The following is a 21,314-nucleotide window of genomic DNA, read 5'->3' on the forward strand; positions in this document are numbered from 1 at the left end:
AACAGAAAGACATGTCTCTTCCATCCAATAGGGCATGACTCTTAAAAGTAAAGATATATATAGAGATCAGAAATAGAGTTTGAGAACTGTGCGTGTGTGTAGAAAAAGCAGATAGATCAAGTACATACACCAGATCTAGAGAGCATTGTATGAGAAGATTATTTTAGACTTGATAAGAAGAATATGAGTTCATAAGCAGATTTTGAAGAGGAGATTGAGATCATTTTGTGAGAGATTTATGATCAATCAGGGTTCTCAGGAGATGCGTCTTTAGACCCTTGGGATGCGTCTGGGGTACTGTTGATGTGTTTTTCATGCACATGCGAACACAGAATAAAATACCAAGGTATCTTATCCTCTCTTGAACAAAGTTATCCAAATGATGAAGATTTGCCTACGGATCAATCGAAATAACTCCAAGGTTCTTATATGTAGGGTCTCTACGTGTGGATAAGCTCAATTTGGTCTGATGTGATTATGCTGGAATCACAAGGGGACTTACATTTGATTGTCTGAGTGTTTAATCTGCTGGAGCTTGAATCCTATCTACTAGCTGGAAGATAAAGAAAAGGCCAAAGGTGAAAGGCTCAGAAAGTTTACTCTAAGGCCTAGAATGTGAGAAGATAGATGAATAACTAGTTGGAGTCTTACTGGGCTAGGTCTTATCATCAGGTTGAAAATTCAACACCAGCTCAGTGCAATCTTCTAAGGACGTTCGAATATGTTCGAATCGTTACACCATTAGACATTGATCACCATTCAAGTTAATGCATGAACAAGGTACGTATAACAATTCAAGATTAATCTCATTGATGCCAGTTGACCACATAGGGCGCACTTACAATCAGTAAGAGGCTAGTGGTTTGGACTAGGCGGATTCCATGCGAGTACATTCAATAATTTCCTTCATTCAATCTAATCATTTATCATCTAAAACAAAGATTCAACAAGAAACCATGCATATTGCAAAGAAACAACATACTTCACCATAACTTCAATGAAAAATGGAATTCATTTACAATCAAGGCAACAATTTCTTGCCTTCTCTTCCTGATCTACTCTAATTGCTATCCTATTTGCTATTCTATTTTACTGACTATTAGCTATTCTAACCTCTATTAGCTAACTCTTAACTATTAACCCCTTACAAATGAAGAGCCAGAGCTTTATATGGGAAGCTCTTTACAATTTGATGGCCCTGATTGATTTAGAATGAATGACTAGGATTACAAGATGGAAACCCTAATTAGGGTTTGTTACAACAAACTCCCCTAGCCAATGAGAAAATTACATTCAATATTTGTGAGCTAATAGGAAATCGGGGTAGGTGCCTGTTGTGACGTATTCACACATCGCCCCATTGCAAATGGGGACCCTTGCTTTTTTGCTTTCTAGGGTTTGTTTTCTAGGTCTTTTAGGGTTTTGTCTGTTAGTCTTTGCATTTTGAGTGTCGCCAAGGGGATCACCTGGATAGCAGGTCCTGCTTGAGTGATGTCCTGATCCTGAAATTTGGCTAAGTCTGGAATGTCTTGATCCTGAAATTTGACTAAGTTTGGAAAACTGAAAATCCTCCAAAAACTAGATTTTGCAATATAGCTCCTGGAGGTCTGAAACCACTCTCAAACATCTTGAAAGTATATATGGAATATAACATAAAGTATAAGAAAGAAGAAAGATTTCTTATACTTAAATGTTATATTCCATAAAATTATCTTGACGGAGAGTCTAAAAATGTCAAATTTCGCTCTTGACCCTTCCAGAGGGTCCAAAGCGAATTTCGCTCCTGACCCTTCCAAAGGGTCCAAGGTGAAATTCTTCATAAGACATTCTAGTTTGGCCCAAACTTAGAACCAACTCGTTCCCAGCCATCTTTGAGGGCAAAACACTTGTTTGGATGGAGAAATGTGAAAATGAAGTTAGGATTTTGGCCAAGATTAGGAATTTCGCTCCTGACCCTTCCAAAGGGTCCAGAGCGAAATTCATCATAAACTTCATTTGCCATCTTGTTTGAGCTTGAAACCTTGTTCCTGGCCTTGGAAATGATCTAACCTTGCCCTGTGAAATGGTTTGAAACTAAAAAATTGAGCAATTTGGCCTAGAATGAAGATTTCGCTCCTGACCCTTCCAGAGGGTCCAGAGTGAAAATCTTATTTGAGCTTATTTTTTATTGACTTTGGCTAAATTGTGATATGCAGGGTCTCTTGGAGTGAAGATTGGACATCATTCAAAGACTTGGAAGCATACAAGATGATGAATTTTGGACAAAGAAGGCAAATTCACTCCTGACCCTTCCAGAGGGTCCAGGGCGAAAATCTCTAAAGGGGACATTTCTTGCTCAGTTTGGGCAAATTGGAGTATCAAAGGCGTGATGAAAGGTGAAATGAACATGAGGAAGCCCCTAAGCCTGTATGGAGATGAAAGAATGAAGGAGTTTTGTCCAGGAAAGGCAATTTCGCTCTTGACCCTTCCAAAGGGTCCAGAGCGAAATTCCTTCTAACCACATTTTTGGCCTTCCTTGGACATGAGACTTTATTCCTAGCATGATGAAAGATGAAAACCCACCTTGCAAAGAAGTTTCAAGTTGGAAAAATGATGATTTTTGGTCAAGAATGAAAATTTCGCTCCTAACCCTTCCAAAGGGTCCAGAGCAAATTTTCTCAAATCACTCTTTGCTATCAAGTTTTGCTAAGGCAAGTATGGGACGAGGTGAAAATAGAAGGAATTGAGCCCAAATGAGAAAATTCGCTCCTGACCCTTCTAGAGGGTCTAGGGCGAAAATCCTAAAACCTATCTTTTCCTCCAAAATTTGAGCAAGGCCAAGCTTAGACATGGGTGTAAAATGACATTTGAATTGCCTTGAAGTTGGGTTGGATTGCTAAAGATGCAAATTTTGATGCCCAAAGGGAAATTCGCTCCTGACCCTTCCAGAGGGTCCAGGGCGAAAATTTGAAAATCCCCTATTTTGCCTTGTAGGAATGAACCAAGCTTGGATTGGGTGAATGAAGAGGGCTATTTCCTAGCTTTGTAAAGCGGATTGAAGTTGAGATGATGAAAGAGTAAACCCAAGGAGGAAAAATCGCTCCTGACCCTTCCAGAGGGTCCAGGGCGAAAAACCCTAAATCCACCTTTTTCTCCAAGTTTTGAATGAGACTAAGTTTGGAATGCAATGAAAAAGCCCATTTGAGATGCCTTGAAGAGGTTTTTGAACTTTGGAAGATGAAAATTTTGAGCCCAATTATGAAAAATCGTTCCTGACCCTTCCAAAGGGTCCAGAGCGAAATTCCCAAAAATGCAATGTTTCCTTCAAATTTTTGATGAGGTAGCCCAATGATGGATGTGAATGAACCCTGGAAATCGCCTGGAAGGAGTTTAATGATCAAACTAAGGTGAAATTTCGGCCTAAAATTGAAAATCGCTCCTGACCCTTCTAGAGGGTCTAGGGCGAAATCTTGAAGAAACTTCGCTAAGCCTCAAACAAACCTTGATATTCCCAAATTTCGCCAAATTTGCCAAATTTAAAACATTTGGAAAGATTGAATTAAATGCGCATTAATTAAGGCATTTTTTAATTTAATAAATTAATTTTTGGGGCCTTGAAATAAATGAAAAATCCACCTTTGGGCCTTGTAATTAATTTTGAAATTCAAAAAAAATAAAAGGTGAGTGCTCAAGAGCATTTATTTGCTTTTACAAGCAAGTCGGCCTCCTTTTAGGTGGGATTTTATCTTATTTTATTGTTAAAAACCTAGGTCGGCCTCATGGTTAAGTAGGGTGAGCGCTCTATATAATGGGGGAGTATTGCTTCAAGTTTCAAATCATTCATTCATCCTTCTAAGTGCGAAATTGAGGAGCAATTTGAGGAGCGAAATCCAACAGTGTTGGAGGCTAAAGAAGGAGAAACTCTTTTGAAGGCTAATGGAGGCGTAATTCATCCAAAGGAAGACCACAATTCAACCCTTGTCCAGCAAAATGCGGTCTTCTTCCTTCATTTTCCAAAGGTTTTATAGTTAAGCATTCAAGGGAAGGTATGAAGAATCAAATTGTTTGGAGTTCTTATTCAAGATTTATTTTGATTTCATTGCCATTAATTTGAAAATTAGAATTCTGGATTTATCATGTCATTTCCAAATTGATATTTTAAATCATTCTCTTGGAAGGTCCTAAATGCTATGCCTTAAGGTTTGATGCTCATAGATTAACTTTAATCTTTTGTGTAGGCATCAAATGACGACCCCAGAATCGGAAGATCTATTACTTTGCAGACTCTCGTCAAAGAAAATCGAGCCTAATCAAGAACGGTCTCCTCCAGCTCAGTATCATCAAAGAAGATCGGGCAAGGACAAGGGCGATCTCCTCCCGTCTAACATCGACAAGGACGGCCTTCTTCGGTCAAGCATCATCAGGAATAACCTCTTCCAATCCAGCATTCCAAGGCGAGGTACATCATCATCCTGCACATCAAAGACAAAAGAAGTCAGAGCAAGGGTTCGTTGAAGAAGCAGATAGTTTCAAATAAATTAATTAAAGCTAGCTTCTTAGCATCATCGAATTGGATATCTACCAAGTTGCAAGTATCAGACAAGGTGGCATCCTAGTCATAACTCCTCCAGTCGGGTTGGTCCACCTCAGCATGTCCAGATTCAATGTACCTGACTCATTAAAGGTGGCACAAACTTCGATGTACCTACCCCAACTATCCATTGGTCGAATATTCCAGAGAAGACATGTGTCCAATTAATACAATTATTTCATTGGTCAGAATTGAGTTTGTTGTAACAAACCCTAATTAGGGTTTTCATTGTAGAATCTTGGCCATTGATCTCAAATTGATCTTAGCCATTGAATTGTATTAAGGGCACTATATAAGCCCCGACTCTTCATTTGTAAAGGCTAATAGAGGGGAGTTAGTCAATAGAGAGTAGTTAGAAGGTGAATAGTTAGTTCATAGAGGTTAGAATAGCTAATGATTAATAGCAAATAGAATAGCAGTTAGAGTAGAATAGGAGGACAAGGCAAGAAATTGTTGCCATTGATTGTAAATAAACTCCATTTTCATTGAAGTAATGGTGAAGTGTGTCATTTCTTGCAATATGCATGGTTTCTTGTTGAATCTTCAATTCTAGATGGTAGATGATTAGATTGAATGAAGAAAATTGTTGAATGCACCTGTGTGGAATCCGTCTAATCCAAACCACTAGCCTCTTGCTGATGGTAAGTGCGCCTTGCGTGGTCAACTGGAACAAAATGAGCTTAATCTTAAGTCGTTACACGTCTATTGTTCATGCATTACCTTGAATGGTGATCAGTGTCTGATGGTGTACGATTTGAACATATTGGAAGCACCCCTTAGAAGATCGCATTGAGTAGTTGTTGAATTGTTCAAGCTTGATGGTGAGACCCAGCCCAGTAGGACTCCACCTAGTCATTCATCCATCTTCTCGCATTCTAGGTAGTAGAGTAGACTTCTCGAACCTTGCATCTTTTGCCATTTGTTTGTCTTCTAGTTAGTAAATAGGACTCGTGATTCCAGCAAATCAGACATTTAGTCATCAAGTGTAAGTCCCCCTTGTGATTCCAGCAAAATCACATCATACCACAGAGAGCTTATCCACACGTAGAGATCCTACAGAAAAGAACCTTGAAGTCATCCCGATTGATCCTTTTCGCGACATCTTCAGCATTCGGAGGCTTTACTCAAGAGAGGATAAGGTACCTTTGGGTATTTTATTCTGTGTTCGCATGTGCATAAAAAACACATCAACAGTGCCTTGAAGTTTGTGCCATCATTGGTGAGTCAGGTACATTGAATTTGGACATGTTGAGGTGGAGCTATCTGACCGGAGGAATAGTGATTGGGATGGCACCTTGTTTGGCGTTTGTGCCTTGGTTGATCCTCCTTTGTCTTTGATGCGATGAATGATGTACCTCCTTGACTCCCATGTGTTTGATGAGGCCTCTTCACGGTCAAGTCACTCCTTTGGTAGCAAACTTCGCCTTGAAGTGCTTGTAAGATCCTTCTTCTCTGTCATCCTTGAGTCCTCCTCCATGCATTCGAAGTGTCCTTGATGATGATGGGACTTGAATAGGTCTTCCTTGTCCTAGCTTGATCCTCTTCCATCTTGATTTTATTTGTTATGGGACTTTTTCCCCTGAAAGAATTTTTAATAAAAGAATATATAAATCAAAGCAATTAAAAAATATTATTATAATGAAAGGGTGTGATTTTTGGTAAACACCCTTGTGAAATTATATAAACCTATGAATTAATAGAGAAGGTGGAGATGGGAGAAGAAGAGAAGAGAAGGATAAATTAAAGGAAGCACAAGAGAGGGGAAAGTTAAGGTCTGGTGGGTGGGCATTGGGCATTGGAGAAGGGGCATACAGTGTGTGTCCAACTCGGGGTACAACGTACACCTGGGAGTGTCCTGGCCAGGTTGTGTTTATTTCATGTGGTGAAGGCCTGTGGGGTTTTGTGTAAGAACCGTGTTTATTTCATGCCGCGAAGGCATGTGGGGTTCTGTGTAAGAACCGTGTCCTCCTGGAGTGCTCCCTTGCCTGGAAACCTTATACCCATAACTAATCCTCTGCGTGCAGGAAAGCAGCCTCTCCGTGATGTGATTTACAGATATGTATTAATCAATTTCATATTGTCATTGCCCTAATATTTCATTGCTGCAAATTATTATCTCAATGTTTTATTATTGATTATTGATGTACATACCTTTCTTTTAAATTATTTATCTTAAGTAAAGGGTTAATTACATTAAGTTTAACTTAATATTTGATTTATTTAATCCGCTACAAATACTTACTTAATCATAGGGGAAAAGTACCATTACATTTTGGTATCAGAGCCTTAACGATCTTTACTCTACTAGTTATTAGTTTTGGGTTACTATTATTTTATATATAAAATTTTACCAACCCAAATTAGAACCCTAATCCGTTGCATAAAGATTTCTATTCGATGATATAATTTAAATAAAATTATTTCATGAAAGATTTAAAGCTAAAGACTCAAAATTCCACTTGAGGACAAATTTTCTTTTAGAAACCATAAAAAGAAGAAGAAAAAAAAGAAATTAAATTAAAAAAAAAAAAAAAAAATTTAAAAACTTATCACATTTGGAATCATCTAGTGAAAATTTTGAAAATGTAGGTATAGAGGTTGCAGTAAGTCTGCACATTATATATGTTGGTGAATGCCCTTGCAATATACTTACAAACTCAGTGAGGAAAAAAAAGTAGTTGTTTTTAATAGGCTATATTTCGTAGTACCTCATGCTTGAAAGTTGTGACTACATTCTTTTGAGGCATTATACATTGTATTATACATGCTTCCATATTTTATAATCATGTCCGTTACCCATTTCTGCACACCATGTTGTCATAAGAAAAATAACGGTGTTGCATTCTTAAAGTTTGACAAAAGTATCCTCCTTTATCAATCCCCAAAATAGAGCTCTAAAATTTATAATTTAAATTTGTTTCGTGTTCTTAAGGTCTAGTTTGCATTTCAAGAATTTTATAATTGAACAGGAATCAAGACTACGTATAGAACGTAAGTCCTTAGTGCATTTGATAGTATAGATCTCGTTCTTAGTAGTCAATGGATTTAGTGAATGAGCGAATCCCTAGAGATTTTAATCTTGAAAATGAATGAGATAAATTCTCATCAAATTTTAAAAAAAACATAATTTACCCTCGTATTTATAACAACAAGAATGATATGGTTTCACTTACACCAGTAAATTCATCTCAATATTCATAGCTGTTAGCATACAAATTCACAAGAAAGTATTAAAAGAACAATATAAGACAGGAATATATTGAAACCAAATCTCAAATCGAACCAAAATTTTCATTTAACAGGTTGCAAAAACAACTTCAAAATAGCTGAACAATTCTTACCCCATGCCTTAAACAAACTTCAACTTGCAATTAGTATTCTCATTTAAAAGGCTGCAATTTTTTCCATCTTGTCGGATACAACCATAGTTGCCAGGTTTGATTAGGCTGGGGCATGAATCATTGTACATAGATTATTTGAAAACCAATTCTAGATAAAAAAATTCTTGTGCAATGTCAGTGGCAAATATCAATTTCAATGTGTTTGATGTGACATTCGCCCTCAACCATAACCACATAGTCATTTTCACATACAATTTCCATTTTGGTGAGATGATAACTTTTTGAGGCGATCTGTTAAACGGTTCAAGTACCTTGTCTCTATTTTTTTTGCTTGCCAAGGTTAAAATAAATCTATCATCTAGTTTCAAGGGGTTATTCCCTAAATCTCACTAGAAATGTTCTTTAATGCATATGCACTTCTATTGGAATAAACTTGAAGGATTTATATTTTGTAGTCAAGGATATAAGTCATACTCAAAGTAATCAATGAGTTATTTGTATCCAATATAGTTTATCTATATTGGGATCTTATTAGCTATAAAATTAAAAAGGATTATAAAAACTAAAACCTTGAGTTTTTGTATCTAGGAAGTTGACAAGTGTTTTTAAAGGGTATTTATAATCCATACATTGTTAGAAAAATAAAAATAAAAATAAAATATTGCATCTAGATTTACTTAAGTCTGACCTAGGTTGCATTGTGGGCCCATAACCCATAGGTCCTAAGATCATTTTAAAAATTGGTAAAATACTTTAGCTACTAGAATATGCTAGTTAAATAATACAATGGCTAAAAAGTTTCAGAACTAAAATGTTCTTATTACGCTTAGACATGGGGACATGTACAATTTTTATAGGGGGAGAAACCACCTCTAAAATAATATATGTGGGGTAGATTTATCAAATATATTTAGAACTTCATTTAATGATATGCATTTTGAAGATTTTATAGTAGCAACAATATTAAGCAATAATAATGGATAGGTTAGTTACATATATTAGGTGCATTGTATTCAACATAAATGTTGTTTTAGGTTGGTGTTAATAATTTCACTTAATAATAGAAATGTGTTTAATCAAGGGTTCGTATGATCTCAAGTGGGTACACAAACCTCCAAATACATATTACATTATATTTTTGAACATATGGCTAGGTAAATTTAAAATCCTTATCCTCCACTATTTTGTCTTATATCTCATGTAATCCATGTTATATATATATTATAATCTAATAGTTTCCAATTCTATTTCATGGAAAGTTTTCCTACATAATTATAATTGTGAGTGGACCATTACTACTTGATCAAATGATCATTTTTATTAAATAATTATTCATTTTTTATAAAGGAAACACTAGACCAAATTTTTATGAAGTTCTCAATGCATGCTAATAGTTACCTTTGTTCTATTAGTGTTGAGATGCCTAGCAATATTACCATGTTTTATTTCATTGTACCTTGTTATTGGACTTGATCAACCCAATAACCTTGTACATGTGCTTTATTTTATAGTAAAAGAGGATGCTCATGTAGTCCGGAATGCATGAATATCATCTTGGCATGTGTGTTGAATAAAAGATTACACTTCTATAAATTATGAGTGACCATATATAGGACATCCATGATGAGTGTTGTGTGACCACGTGATAATAAGTTTATAAAAAGAAGAGGAGTTGAATAAATGAGTAAAGTGGTAAAGTTAAAAATATAGGAGATGAAAATGTATAAATTATGATCGACTCTTCAACAAAAACAAAAAAAAACTCATGATATGTTTCATAAGACATGTATGAAAATTTGTCATAATTTTAATTAGAAATATGATTATTGAACTTCTGAATTTCGTTGAATCAAAATATATAGATGGAGTAAAATAGAACATGTAATTATAATGGAGTATACAAATATTCAATATTAGTAATTTTATTTATTAATCACGCTTTATTTTGAGTTCTGATGTAGATGCATCTCCTACTATTGAGGACAATAGTTAAATTACAGGGGGAGAAATGTTATGGGACTTTTTCCCCTGAAAGAATTTTTAATAAAAGAATATATAAATCAAAGCAATTAAAAAATATTATTATAATGAAAGGGTGTGATTTTTGGTAAACACCCTTGTGAAATTATATAAACCTATGAATTAATAGAGAAGGTGGAGATGGGAGAAGAAGAGAAGAGAAGGATAAATTAAAGGAAGCACAAGAGAGGGGAAAGTTATGGTCTGGTGGGTGGGCATTGGGCATTGGAGAAGGGGCATACAATGTGTGTCCAACTCGGGGTACAACGTACACTCGGGAGTGTCCTGGCCAGGGCTGTGTTTATTTCATGTCGTGAAGGCATGTGGGGTTCTGTGTAAGAACCGTGTTTATTTCATGCCGTGAAGGCATGTGGGGTTTTGTGTAAGAACTGTGTCCTCTTGGAGTGCTCCCTTGCTTGGAAACCCTATACCTATAACTAATCCTCTGCGTGCAGGAAAGCAGCCTCTCCGTGATGTGATTTACAGATATGTATTAATCAATTTCATATTGTCATTGCCCTAATATTTCATTGCTGCAAATTATTATCTCAATGTTTTATTATTGATTATTGATGTATATACCTTTCTTTTAAATTATTTATCTTAAGTAAAAGGTTAATTACATTAAGTTTAATTTAATATTTGATTTATTTAATCCGCTGCAAATACTTAATTAATCATAGGGGAAAAGTACCATTACATTATTAATCTCCAAATCAAACAAAGGATGATTAAGTATACATGATATATTTGTTCTAACATGATATTTATCACCTTAAATCATCAACAAGAAGGCATTAGAATGAAATTCGCTCAAGATCCTCTCCAGGGACAGACCCTATAGTGAAATTCGCTTTGGACCCTTTGGAATGATCAGGAGCAAAATTGGACAAAGTTGCTCAATTAGACCTCATTTTCAACCTTACCTTACTAAGATCAAATCATTCGCCTCCAAAATTGTTTAGGAATGGGTTTTGCTCAAGGACCTAGTCAAAACTTTAGATCTCCTAGGAATTTCGCTCTGGACCCTTTGGAAGGGTCAGAAGCAAAATTTGCATTTTAGCTCAATTTTCATCATTTATTTGCCTCAGATCTCTTCTTAAGGCAAGAATACATCAATCCTACGCCATAGGGACAAAATCTAGGCTTCAAACAAGGAGCAAAATAGTGTTTTAAGAAATTTCGCTTTGGACCTTGGCCAAGGATAGGACCTATAAGGAATTTCGCTTTGGACCCTTTGGAAGGGTCAGGAGCGAAATTTGTGATTTAGCTTCAATTCTATCACTTCATTGCCTTAAATCACCTTTCAAAGGCAAGTACATATCAATTCTTTCCCAACCATGCCTTAGAAATCAAGATCTTGGTCTCATCAAAGAGCAAAAAGAGGTTTTTAGGAAATTTCGCTCAGGACCCTTTGGAAGGGTCAGGAGCGAAATTTGCATTTTAGGACAAATTCTTCACATTTTGTGACCATAACTTACTCAAATGCATGCCTAAGGATGCCTCTAAGTTTAATCCACCTCAATCGACACCAGGCTTGATGCAAAATTGGGAGCAAAAGGAGGTTTTAGGAATTTCGCTCTGGACCCTTTGGAAGGGTCAGGGGCTTGAAAATTTTTCACTCTGGACCCTTTGGAAGGGTTAGGAGTGAAATTCTTCCTTAGGCTCATTTCACACTTCTTTTCTCCTTTCTTTGCCTTGAACTTGACTTATCAAATCTCCTCTTACCATAATCAAGTCAATTTGCCATCTATTTAGCTTAAAACAAGGTCCTTAGGCAAAATAAAGAGTCTTGCTAGGAATTTCGCTCTGGACCCTTTGGAAAGGTCAGGAGTGAAATTTGCATTTTGCTTGATTTTCCTTCACAAAACTTCATCTCTCACCCTTTAATCATCAAAAACAAGTCTTTTGCCTTGAAGAAATGCTTGGGAATGAGTTAGTTTTGTAGGTTGGAGCAAGGTATAATGCTTCATGAAGAAATTCGCTCTGGACCCTTTGGAAGGGTCAGGAGCGAAATTGCTCAATTAGGCTCAATTCTCATCCTTTTTTCACTCATCTTTGCTTTAGACTTGATCTTTGATCCTTTTCCCTACCATGCATAACCATCATTCAATGTTCCTAGTGAAGAAATAAGCTATTAGGAGGATTTCACTCTGGACCCTTTGGAAGGGTCAGGAGCGAAATTTGCAATCATGTCCAAATTCCTCACTTTTCATCACTTCCCATTGTTGCAAACATCAATGCTCTCTTCATACCGCCATAAGGACAAGGTTTCTTTTGCAAATTAGGACCAGGAAGGGAGATATTAGGAAATTCGCTCTGGACCCTTTGGAAGGGTCAGGAGCGAAATTGAGGAATTTGCCTTAGATATCACTCAAACATTCGAACTTCTCCCTCAATCACATTGCTCTTACCTCAAGACATGGTAACAAACCACCTTAAAGGAGTTCCTAGTTCAAAAGTTGGATGAAAAGTGCATTTTAACCATTTCGCCTAGGTACCCTTGGAAGGTCAGGACCTATCTAGGAATTTCGCTCTAGACCCTTTGGAAGGGTCAGTAGCGAAATTTGTCTTTTAGGCTTAAATCTTGACCTTTTTATCAAATTTTCATGTCCGAGCTTATCCAATGCATCTCCAAAGGTGAACTCAAGCTTATTTCCCCCCAATCCATGCCTTAAAATGAAAGTTTTGTCTAGAATAGGAGTCAGAAGGGAGTCAAGGAAGATTTCGCTCTGGACCCTTTGGAAGGGTCAGGAGCGAAATTTGCAAAAATGCTCAAATTCTTGACCTTTCTCCAAATTTTCAAGTGTAGACTTGGTTGTTAGGCATTTTTCAAGGATAAATAGGTCAGTTTCACATCAATCAATGCCTAGAACTTCATCATTCATCAACTGGACCAATCTCAATACCTCAAAGGGAAAATCCTTGATGATACTCACTCATAAACCTTCATTGACTTCCTCAAACTCAAACAAGACATAACCTATCAACAAGAGCAAATCCTGACCTAGAGAAGGCTTTCAAAGAAACCCTGACTTGGACCACCTACTGACCTACCTCAACTCAAGCAGAGCCTGCTATCCTAATGAACCCCTTGGCAATCCTCCAATGCAAAGGCTAATAGCCAAGACCAAAAAACCAAGCAAAGAAAACTAACCCTAGAAAGCAAAAAGTAGGGGTCCCCATTTGCAATGGGGCGATGTGTGAATACGTCACAACAGGTACCGAAATGTGGAAACGTTTTTGGAATTGTCAAGAAATGTCTGGACACTCAATATGAAGTTTCGCGCCGTCTACCGCCACAACTGGGGTGTCTCTTGATGGAAACGTTTCAAAAAAATTGCTAAAACATGCACAAAAAACCAGGGATGAGATGGACACTAGACAAACCCTAATCCCCTCGTCTATTTATTGAGAGGGCAATACCATTGTTTCGCGTGGTCTGCTATCATCTGCTCTGCCTTGCTCTACTCTGCTCTACTCTCGGGCGATCACTAGAATAGGACATGAACAAGAAGCTGCCTACAATTATATCTCCCATCCGCATTTTCCTAGCCGCCAGTTAATATTTTACTTTTTAGTTATGTGCCATTTTCCTATCGACGGGGTACTTGTTTAATTTGGCATCCAAAAACAATCATTTAAATATGAGTCGCAAAGTGGATTACACCATGAAATCAAATAAAACATAAAGAATGAGCTAGCAAATATGCCATGGATGTGTTTTATCCATGGTTTGGGATCATAATACATTTTAATTTTAATAATTTTAATATATTATACAAGTTTACTAGGAGATGGGGGTACTTGGAGACTAGTACCGGTACTGGTACGACGAATTTTAAAAAATAGGAGACGGGGGTACTTAGAGATGCCAATTTTCTAAAATATAATTTAATGATTTCCAAAAAATGTCATGATATATAAGTTTAGAACTTTGAAAACAAGAACAAGAGTAAAGTTTAACATTGGGAGATGTTTATTATTTTATTTTATTATACCTAAAAATAATAAATATAGAATATATTAGAATATTTAATTCTATGTTAGTCACCTATTTTTAGTTCCTTGGTTAATGGTCATTTACATTTTTTATGTAATTAGCTTTTAAGCTTAATTTAGCTTCTACGCTTAATTTAGCGTTTAGCTCTATAGTCTTTTACTCTAACGTTATGTTCTAATTATAGAACATCGTCTTGTAACCTCTTTATAAACATGTGTATATCGTTCAATGTAATTTTCTGATTATTGAATCATTCATTCAATTATTTTTCAGAATAAACTTAGTTTAACTTTGAATTTTGAAACGATAAAATATAGTCTAAAAATAGAAACTAAATTCATAAAGACATATTACTATATTAATATAAATTATTATATCAGATTAAAATATAATACGTTGAAGTATAAATGGTAAAATTTAATTATATTATATTGTAAGATTTTGTAAAATGTTGTAAGATGTTGATAAATACAAAAGTAACCAATGCTTCCTATGAGACTCGGATTTTTGACTTCTCTATCCAATATATTAGAGAATAATTAGAGAATGACTTAACAATGCACCATATTGAAATATTGATCCTCCCTCTATTAAATGTCCACCTTTAATCTATCAAATTGCATTCAAACTTCTTCAGTTTGTTGATGCTTCTTTATGATGTATTGTAGGTGGATTGTTAGAGGGTCAACATCATGAGGCATGGACAAGTAAAGAGAACATAATAAAACAATATACTTGCAGTAATTATTTGTTTGACAAAGCACATACATTATATCATATGTATAACTGCCATATTGTAATTGTTTTCTCCAACTTCTGCCTTCTCTGAGCAGGCCATGGAAGCACATGAACAGTAATTCCACAGCCAAACAGCAGAAAACTCTTGCACCATTTAGAACTGCAGATGGCCTATATGCTTTTCTCTGCACTCCAAGCATTCAATGCCACTTGGTTTAGATTTCTCCTTTCAACCAGTCGCACCTTCATTCATATAAAGGTTTCCACCACTGCTGTGTCTAACTCTGATTTGGATGAGTCCTCTGTAGTTTCACATACAATAATACTAGTTTATTTCTGCCTAGAACATTAAGAAACAGAACAGCAATACTGCATGGAGCACAACTTTTGCAGCAAATCTCTCCATGCTTTGGGCTGTAGTGCAAACGTATCTTTATTTCCAGACTGGCCAAAAACCTCCATTCTGCAAATTTGAATGCAAACACTTATCTCTTTATCATGCTATGTGGCAGTGTGTTCATTCTTCGGGTGGGTATGCATGCGACATCATTTCTTGATGCTACTTCTTCTGTGAAATCACACTACCTGTAGTCTACAATTAATTACATTGTGGAATATTGATATTGCTCTGATATTGTATTGAAATCGATAGAGCAAACATAGATAATTACACCATTGTTACATGTAAAATAGTGTATGATATTCTTTTTTGTTGGGGATTTATTCATAGATTTTTACATTACATTACATTGGCTTATAGAGCGTTGTTTTCTCATTAAAACTACCTTATGCAATCTCCATATGGAAATTTCCCATGGCTAACGCTATTTATTGCTAACTATTAAACTAACTATTAATTATTTGTTTCACCTATGCACTATATTATGTAATATAAATTCCAACACTTTGGTACACTGGATATCGTCATTTGTTGAAACAGGTGTGAGAGATGAAAAGAAGGAATCATTATACTGATTTCCATAAATGACCAAAGAAGGTCACTTAGACGCAGTGTACAACCAGTTATAAGAAGATTAGTAGTAGGGTAAAATGACCTTCGGTTTAGGATAATGACAATACATTCACTTTTTCAAAATATGTTACACTTACACAGAAATGCTTTCCCTTATTGGGGAGTGCATGCTTCTTATTGAAATGCATATTTCCATTGCTTAAGTTCAATGAAATAAAAGTACAATCTTTTATGTCATTTTTGGGAACGAAAAAATGCAGAAACAAAAAGTCCTTTTAAATTGTCTCAACAATGAAATGAAGTAAAATCTTTAGGTCCTTAGGACCGTCAGTGCAGAGTTTCATTTAGCATGTATGGTTAAAGTCCACAACATTTATTTTCAACTAAGTTTCCCATTATTAGTAATTAAATGCTCTCTAATTTTGTTTATAAATTATTTAAAGTGGTCTGTGTTATTTGCCTTATTCTTTTTCTTAATAGGTCTTGATATCAATCTAGGTCAACTTCTGTTATTTTTATACTCCTAGAGTCTTGATGTGTTGTAAATTTTTGTAATGAGTCTTTATTCACCAGCTTTTTGGTAGTAATAAGTCTTGTTATTATTTAAGCAGTTGTAGTTTATATAGATGCACTTTCCACCTTAAACTAGTTTGGTTTGACATTCATTCAGTTTTGTTTATCACCAACTTTGTCTATGATTATTGATTCTTTTTACATTTCTTGTTTTGTTTAAAATAGTGAGTCTTGATATGTATTTTGTTCAAATCTGATATTCAGGATCCAGTGGAAGACCATTCAACCAACTTCGAATTTGGACGTGTGAAAATTAGTGTTGGGAATGAGAACAGTAAAGAAAGGAAAAAAAAGCGAAAGGAGTCTAAAGTTCAGCTTCTTGAAAAGGTTTGCAACTAGAGAGCACTTCTCATGGTTACCCACTGAATTTCTTCATCTGCAATTGGAATTTTTACCAAATAAAAACATATGCTAAACATATTTTGATTTTTATATGATGGACTACCATTGCCTGACAGTCATTAAATTAACGAAGCTTCTACATCTATTGATTCAGGCAAAACAGTTGCAATCAACAATGCAAGATCCTGAGAAAGGCCAGGTACAATCTCTGTTTCTTTGAGGAAGCTTTGGCCAAAGCAGTGTTTGATCTAAGTTGATGACCGCTTAAATTAATTTTGTAAATTTATTTATAGTATTGTATTTTTTTTTAATGGATGTTTCTAAGAATCTAAATTAACTCTGTCCTCCAATTATTTGCTGCACATTGCTTTTGATTGAAATTATAATATGCCATCTGTTAATAAGATTCTTGCTTGCCAAAATAGATCAACTAGTACTATTTTTAGGTTTGATTTGGGATTCTGTATGTCTGGATAAAGTTTTTTCTTGTACTCAAAATATTTTTGTTTTTTGATTTGATATTGGCTTTTGGTGAATAATTACATGTTCCCTGGGGTAAAAGCCAGTAAACCCAAAGTGGGAGCAATCTGGGACTGCAGGATGAGGATGAAATGCCCCCTGCCATCCCTTTGGGCACCATCTATGATTGGGGCCATCCCTGGGACAACCCTGCAGTGCAGGGTAGGTTCACCACGCTATTCAAAACCAAAGTTCGTTTAATTTAAAAAAATAAAATTATTCTCTAATTTTGATATTCTTTTCATAAATGTTTTCAAGTTTCTGAATCCTCATTACTATTTCCTCAGAAGCAGGTGAAGTGAAAGTGTATAAGAAAATATACAAAAAGAATAATTATATTCCATTTCTTGTATTGTGTAGCCTCTCACTTTCAGCCCCATGCCATGTATTATGCAACAATGCCTCTGTAATCTTTACACTATCCTCTTCATTCTGTCTTGATTTTAAAAAAGTCAAAAAAATTCTTTCCAACAATAGTTGATTTATTTTTTAAACCTTGAATTTTAACTAGATGTAAGAGTCATTCACTTCAAGTTTGATACCAATGCCTGCCTGTTATCTGCAAATTAGAGGAATTCAATTGATTTATTATATATAATTTATATAAAGACTTAATCCATCATTAAACAATATATTTTTTTGATACTATTAGAAAGGGATCTATAGGGGCCTTCACCTTGGATTATATCAAAAAATGGCTAAACAAAAGTACATCAAGGATGCACAAGGTAACAAAAATGGTCTAACTAAGACCAATAAAAGAGCATTGCAAAAGCCTGCACCAGCAAGATTCAACTGAACAACAGAAACAAAACTAGAACCTTACAAAATCCAAAAGGCAGGGAGGGAAAATAAGGGAACCAAAATACCCATCACCAAACCCATTTCAGGGAATGAGCTACCTTGAACCAGGCCATTTTACCACAGACAAGTCACCCCCCAAGCACTTACCTTGACATCATCATGAGAAGACTCCAACACTCCTGATAGTACATTCAAGCCTTCAGCGGTGATGCTAACTTGTTTAGGTGCTTAGCTGCCAATAGAACCAGTGTTAGCCAAGAACTTGAAGCATACCCACTGAATTATCTCCTACCTTTTCCGACTATGAAATAATGCATTGCAACTGTTGAGGGGAGTGTAAAAGGTATTTGTAACCAATAGATTAACCAATAGATTATTGTTTTTTGACACTTTTAACGATGTTTTGACCGCCATCCTTAGGGCATTGCAAAAGGAAGACAATTGATGGAAATCCTTCTTCAAAGCATGGATATCATTCTGCAAAGCACTAGAATTTTGCTCCTTAAGAGGAACCGACATACCTTGAAAAGAACTGCCCTTAGTGCATACTCCCTTTGTATGTTTTTGTCCCCCCAAAATAACCCATCCTCTAGAAAGTTGGGAACCTAATGGCACCACTAATCCATATATCCATAGTGTAGCATTAGCATAGCTATCCAACCCATAATACCTCAAAAGAGAATAATATGTTGTTTCAATTTACTATAATGGAAGTCCTTGAATAGAGTTGACTTTGCTTTTAAGAGGATGGTCTCTTGCAACAACTAAATAGTGTCTTAGAGCCATTAGGATGAATATGAGGATAACATTTGTGACAATTGACTGAAGCCAAAACATTCGCATCAAGAAACTTGCATAAATGTCAACCAAACACAACACAAAGGAATCTACTTTTGCCATGACAAAGAGGAGCAAGGTGTGTGAGTATGTTGGACCAAGGGCAAATTAAAAGGACTTTATTAAAACACATGCCTCCTATATTGCCAAATCCGAGGATGACAGATACTATCACATCAAAATGAATCAAATTGAAATGGGCATTGCCAACATTAAGGAAAAGCCACTACATGAAATGAATTTGAAAGAGGCATGTCATCGAAAAGAATTTTGCCAAGTATTGGCCATGAAGCTATATCATTGCTAAAGAGGTTTGAGCAGGGGTCTTGATTAATGCCAACATGTGCTAGCATGTTAGCTGCCTTATTTTCTTCATGGAATCAATGAACATAGGAAATGCTAGGGAAGTCATTAAAGCTTCTTCAAGCAATCTTTGAAGCTTCTAGTTCAGTCATTGTGATTTATAAGACTAGAAATGACAATTTGTGAATTTTCTTCAACTATAATTTGACTGAAATATTTTTCTCTAGCCATTTTCAACATGGCCACAATTGTGAGCCATTCAACTTCTTTGTTAGATTTATACCCAAAGTGAAAGGATCCTATTTAAAATAGACCACCTAATGAATTTCTAATTAAAATGCCTCCATTAGCCAACCTAGGGTTATTGTTAGAGGTGCCAACAAAATTAAGCTTCAAATAGCCCCATTGGGGTGACCTCCAAATTCTATATTTTCTGGCACGTCCTTTGTCTTGTACTCCATTAATGAGGGGCCAAACTTGGAAATTCCATTGTTGCAAAATCTTTTTCTCCTTTATTGAAAAAGAAGTAGCCTAATTGTTTAAGGAAAGAGTAACATAATTAAGTATGCAACTTTCAATCTTAGCCAAAACCTGAATCTAAGGAGAAGCATCACATTGTGGAAGATATGTCTATTATGTTCAAGCTGAATGCCCCTAAGGGTGCAAACCGAAGCATTTTTCCAAACTGGGGAGAACATGTTTCTGCCAATGGACCAATTGCAGACATGTTGATGGAGGGTAGTTGGGAAAACCCAACTCATTTCTAATTTTTGGACTATATTCCTCCAAATAGAAGTAAAAGGATAGTGCAAAAGTAGATGATTTATTGACTTTGAATCAACATTCAAAGTACACAAATTGAAGGCCATGGAAATCTCTTTTAATGATATTGTCACAAGCCAATATCTAATTCCAATATCAATTATAAGGGCCAATCTTGGAGAGGCAAAAAATTGCAGTTTCAGAGATATCCAATCCCAACCTTATAAGAGCTAGAGGGGCCACTAGTCCATTGCAGTTCATCAAGATGCCTAAGGATTGCAACACACATACCTGAGAGCAGAGAAGAGATGTAGAATTTTTTCTTGTGCGGTAAATTCAAAGATGAGAAGTCTTTCTAAGTTCTTGGATACCAACCTTCTGCTTCCAACTCTAGCTAGTAATATTTTAGGTTAGAGCCCCAAGAATAAACCAAAACTTCTCATGCTTTGGCTAGTTATGGATAATTGTTGAGGGATGAGATGCCAAGTTAGGAATCGAGCCAAAAATCCATATCTTGTCATCCACATCCCAAGTGAGCCTTACCTACTATCAAATGTCTTGGATTCCAAACCTTTTGGAGGGTCATCCTCAACAAAGAAACCCAAAGGTGAAAGGTTATTTAAATATTTAAATGTCAAATAGAACTTGATAATTGAGTAGGATCTTCAAGGAAGCACCAATTCAACTTTGCACCAAGTGCTATATTCTTCATGCCTAATCTTTAATGTGCACATCCCATTGAGGGTTTAGAAGATAAACTTTCTCCTGTATAATCAAATGGAACTTCTTTTCCTCACTAATTTCTTGCCAATGAAAGTCACCACAAATTTTAGAAATAACCTTTTAAGAGGATTTAGAGATAGGCATAACTGAAAGCAAAATGATAGGAATGGCCTAAAGAACAACCTTGATCTTCAATATTCAACCAGCAAAACTCAACCATTTGCCACTCTAAGAAGCCATCTTATCTTGAATATGATCGATATTTTCCTTCCAAAATTGAAGCCTACACTTACTAACAAACAAGATACCCAAATACTTACTTGGAAAGATTGCAGCATATTGTGAAATAAGCACAAATCTTGATTTGGGAGTGAGGGGCAACACCAAAGAAGATTTTCAACTTTGCCTAATTGTTAAGTTGTCTAGAAGCTTCACCATAGGTATCTAGGATATAATTAAGTGCTTGAGCCCTCCTTGATGAGGGCTTTACCAAAGAGAATTGTATTATCTACGGATTGGAGATGGGTGATGGGTTGTAAAAGGTGTCATGTCCTTGCCATAGGACCTTCTCAATCCCACTTAAAGCCAGCGATTGTAATTACAGAAACGATGTCATGCTCGAGCAGATGCATCACCCAATTAAAGTTTGAAGGTGAAATAGTCTTACGGAGTTAAGACTTCACGATTTCATGAGAGCTCTCTATCGCCTATTATCATGTGAATTATTCATCATCATTGCTGAAGCCTCACCGCCAAGATAAAACAGTTAATTAAAATTGAATATATTAAAGGGGCCTTGATTAATCC

The 21,314-nt window shown here is 35.8% G+C and overlaps 1 protein-coding gene across 1 annotated transcript in view; it reads left to right on the forward strand.

Annotated features, from left to right (window-relative positions):
* LOC131052121 (uncharacterized) overlaps nt 1-21,314 on the forward strand; it is a 65,298-nt gene that overhangs the window by 15,372 nt on the left and 28,612 nt on the right. The window contains exons 6-7 of the mRNA XM_057986720.2: nt 16,422-16,544; nt 16,714-16,758. Coding sequence (XP_057842703.2) covers nt 16,422-16,544; nt 16,714-16,758 — 168 coding nt within the window. The remainder of the gene's footprint in view (nt 1-16,421; nt 16,545-16,713; nt 16,759-21,314) is intronic.

Source organism: Cryptomeria japonica, chromosome 4 (genome assembly GCF_030272615.1).
Source record: "Cryptomeria japonica chromosome 4, Sugi_1.0, whole genome shotgun sequence".
NCBI lineage: Eukaryota > Viridiplantae > Streptophyta > Pinopsida > Cupressales > Cupressaceae > Cryptomeria > Cryptomeria japonica.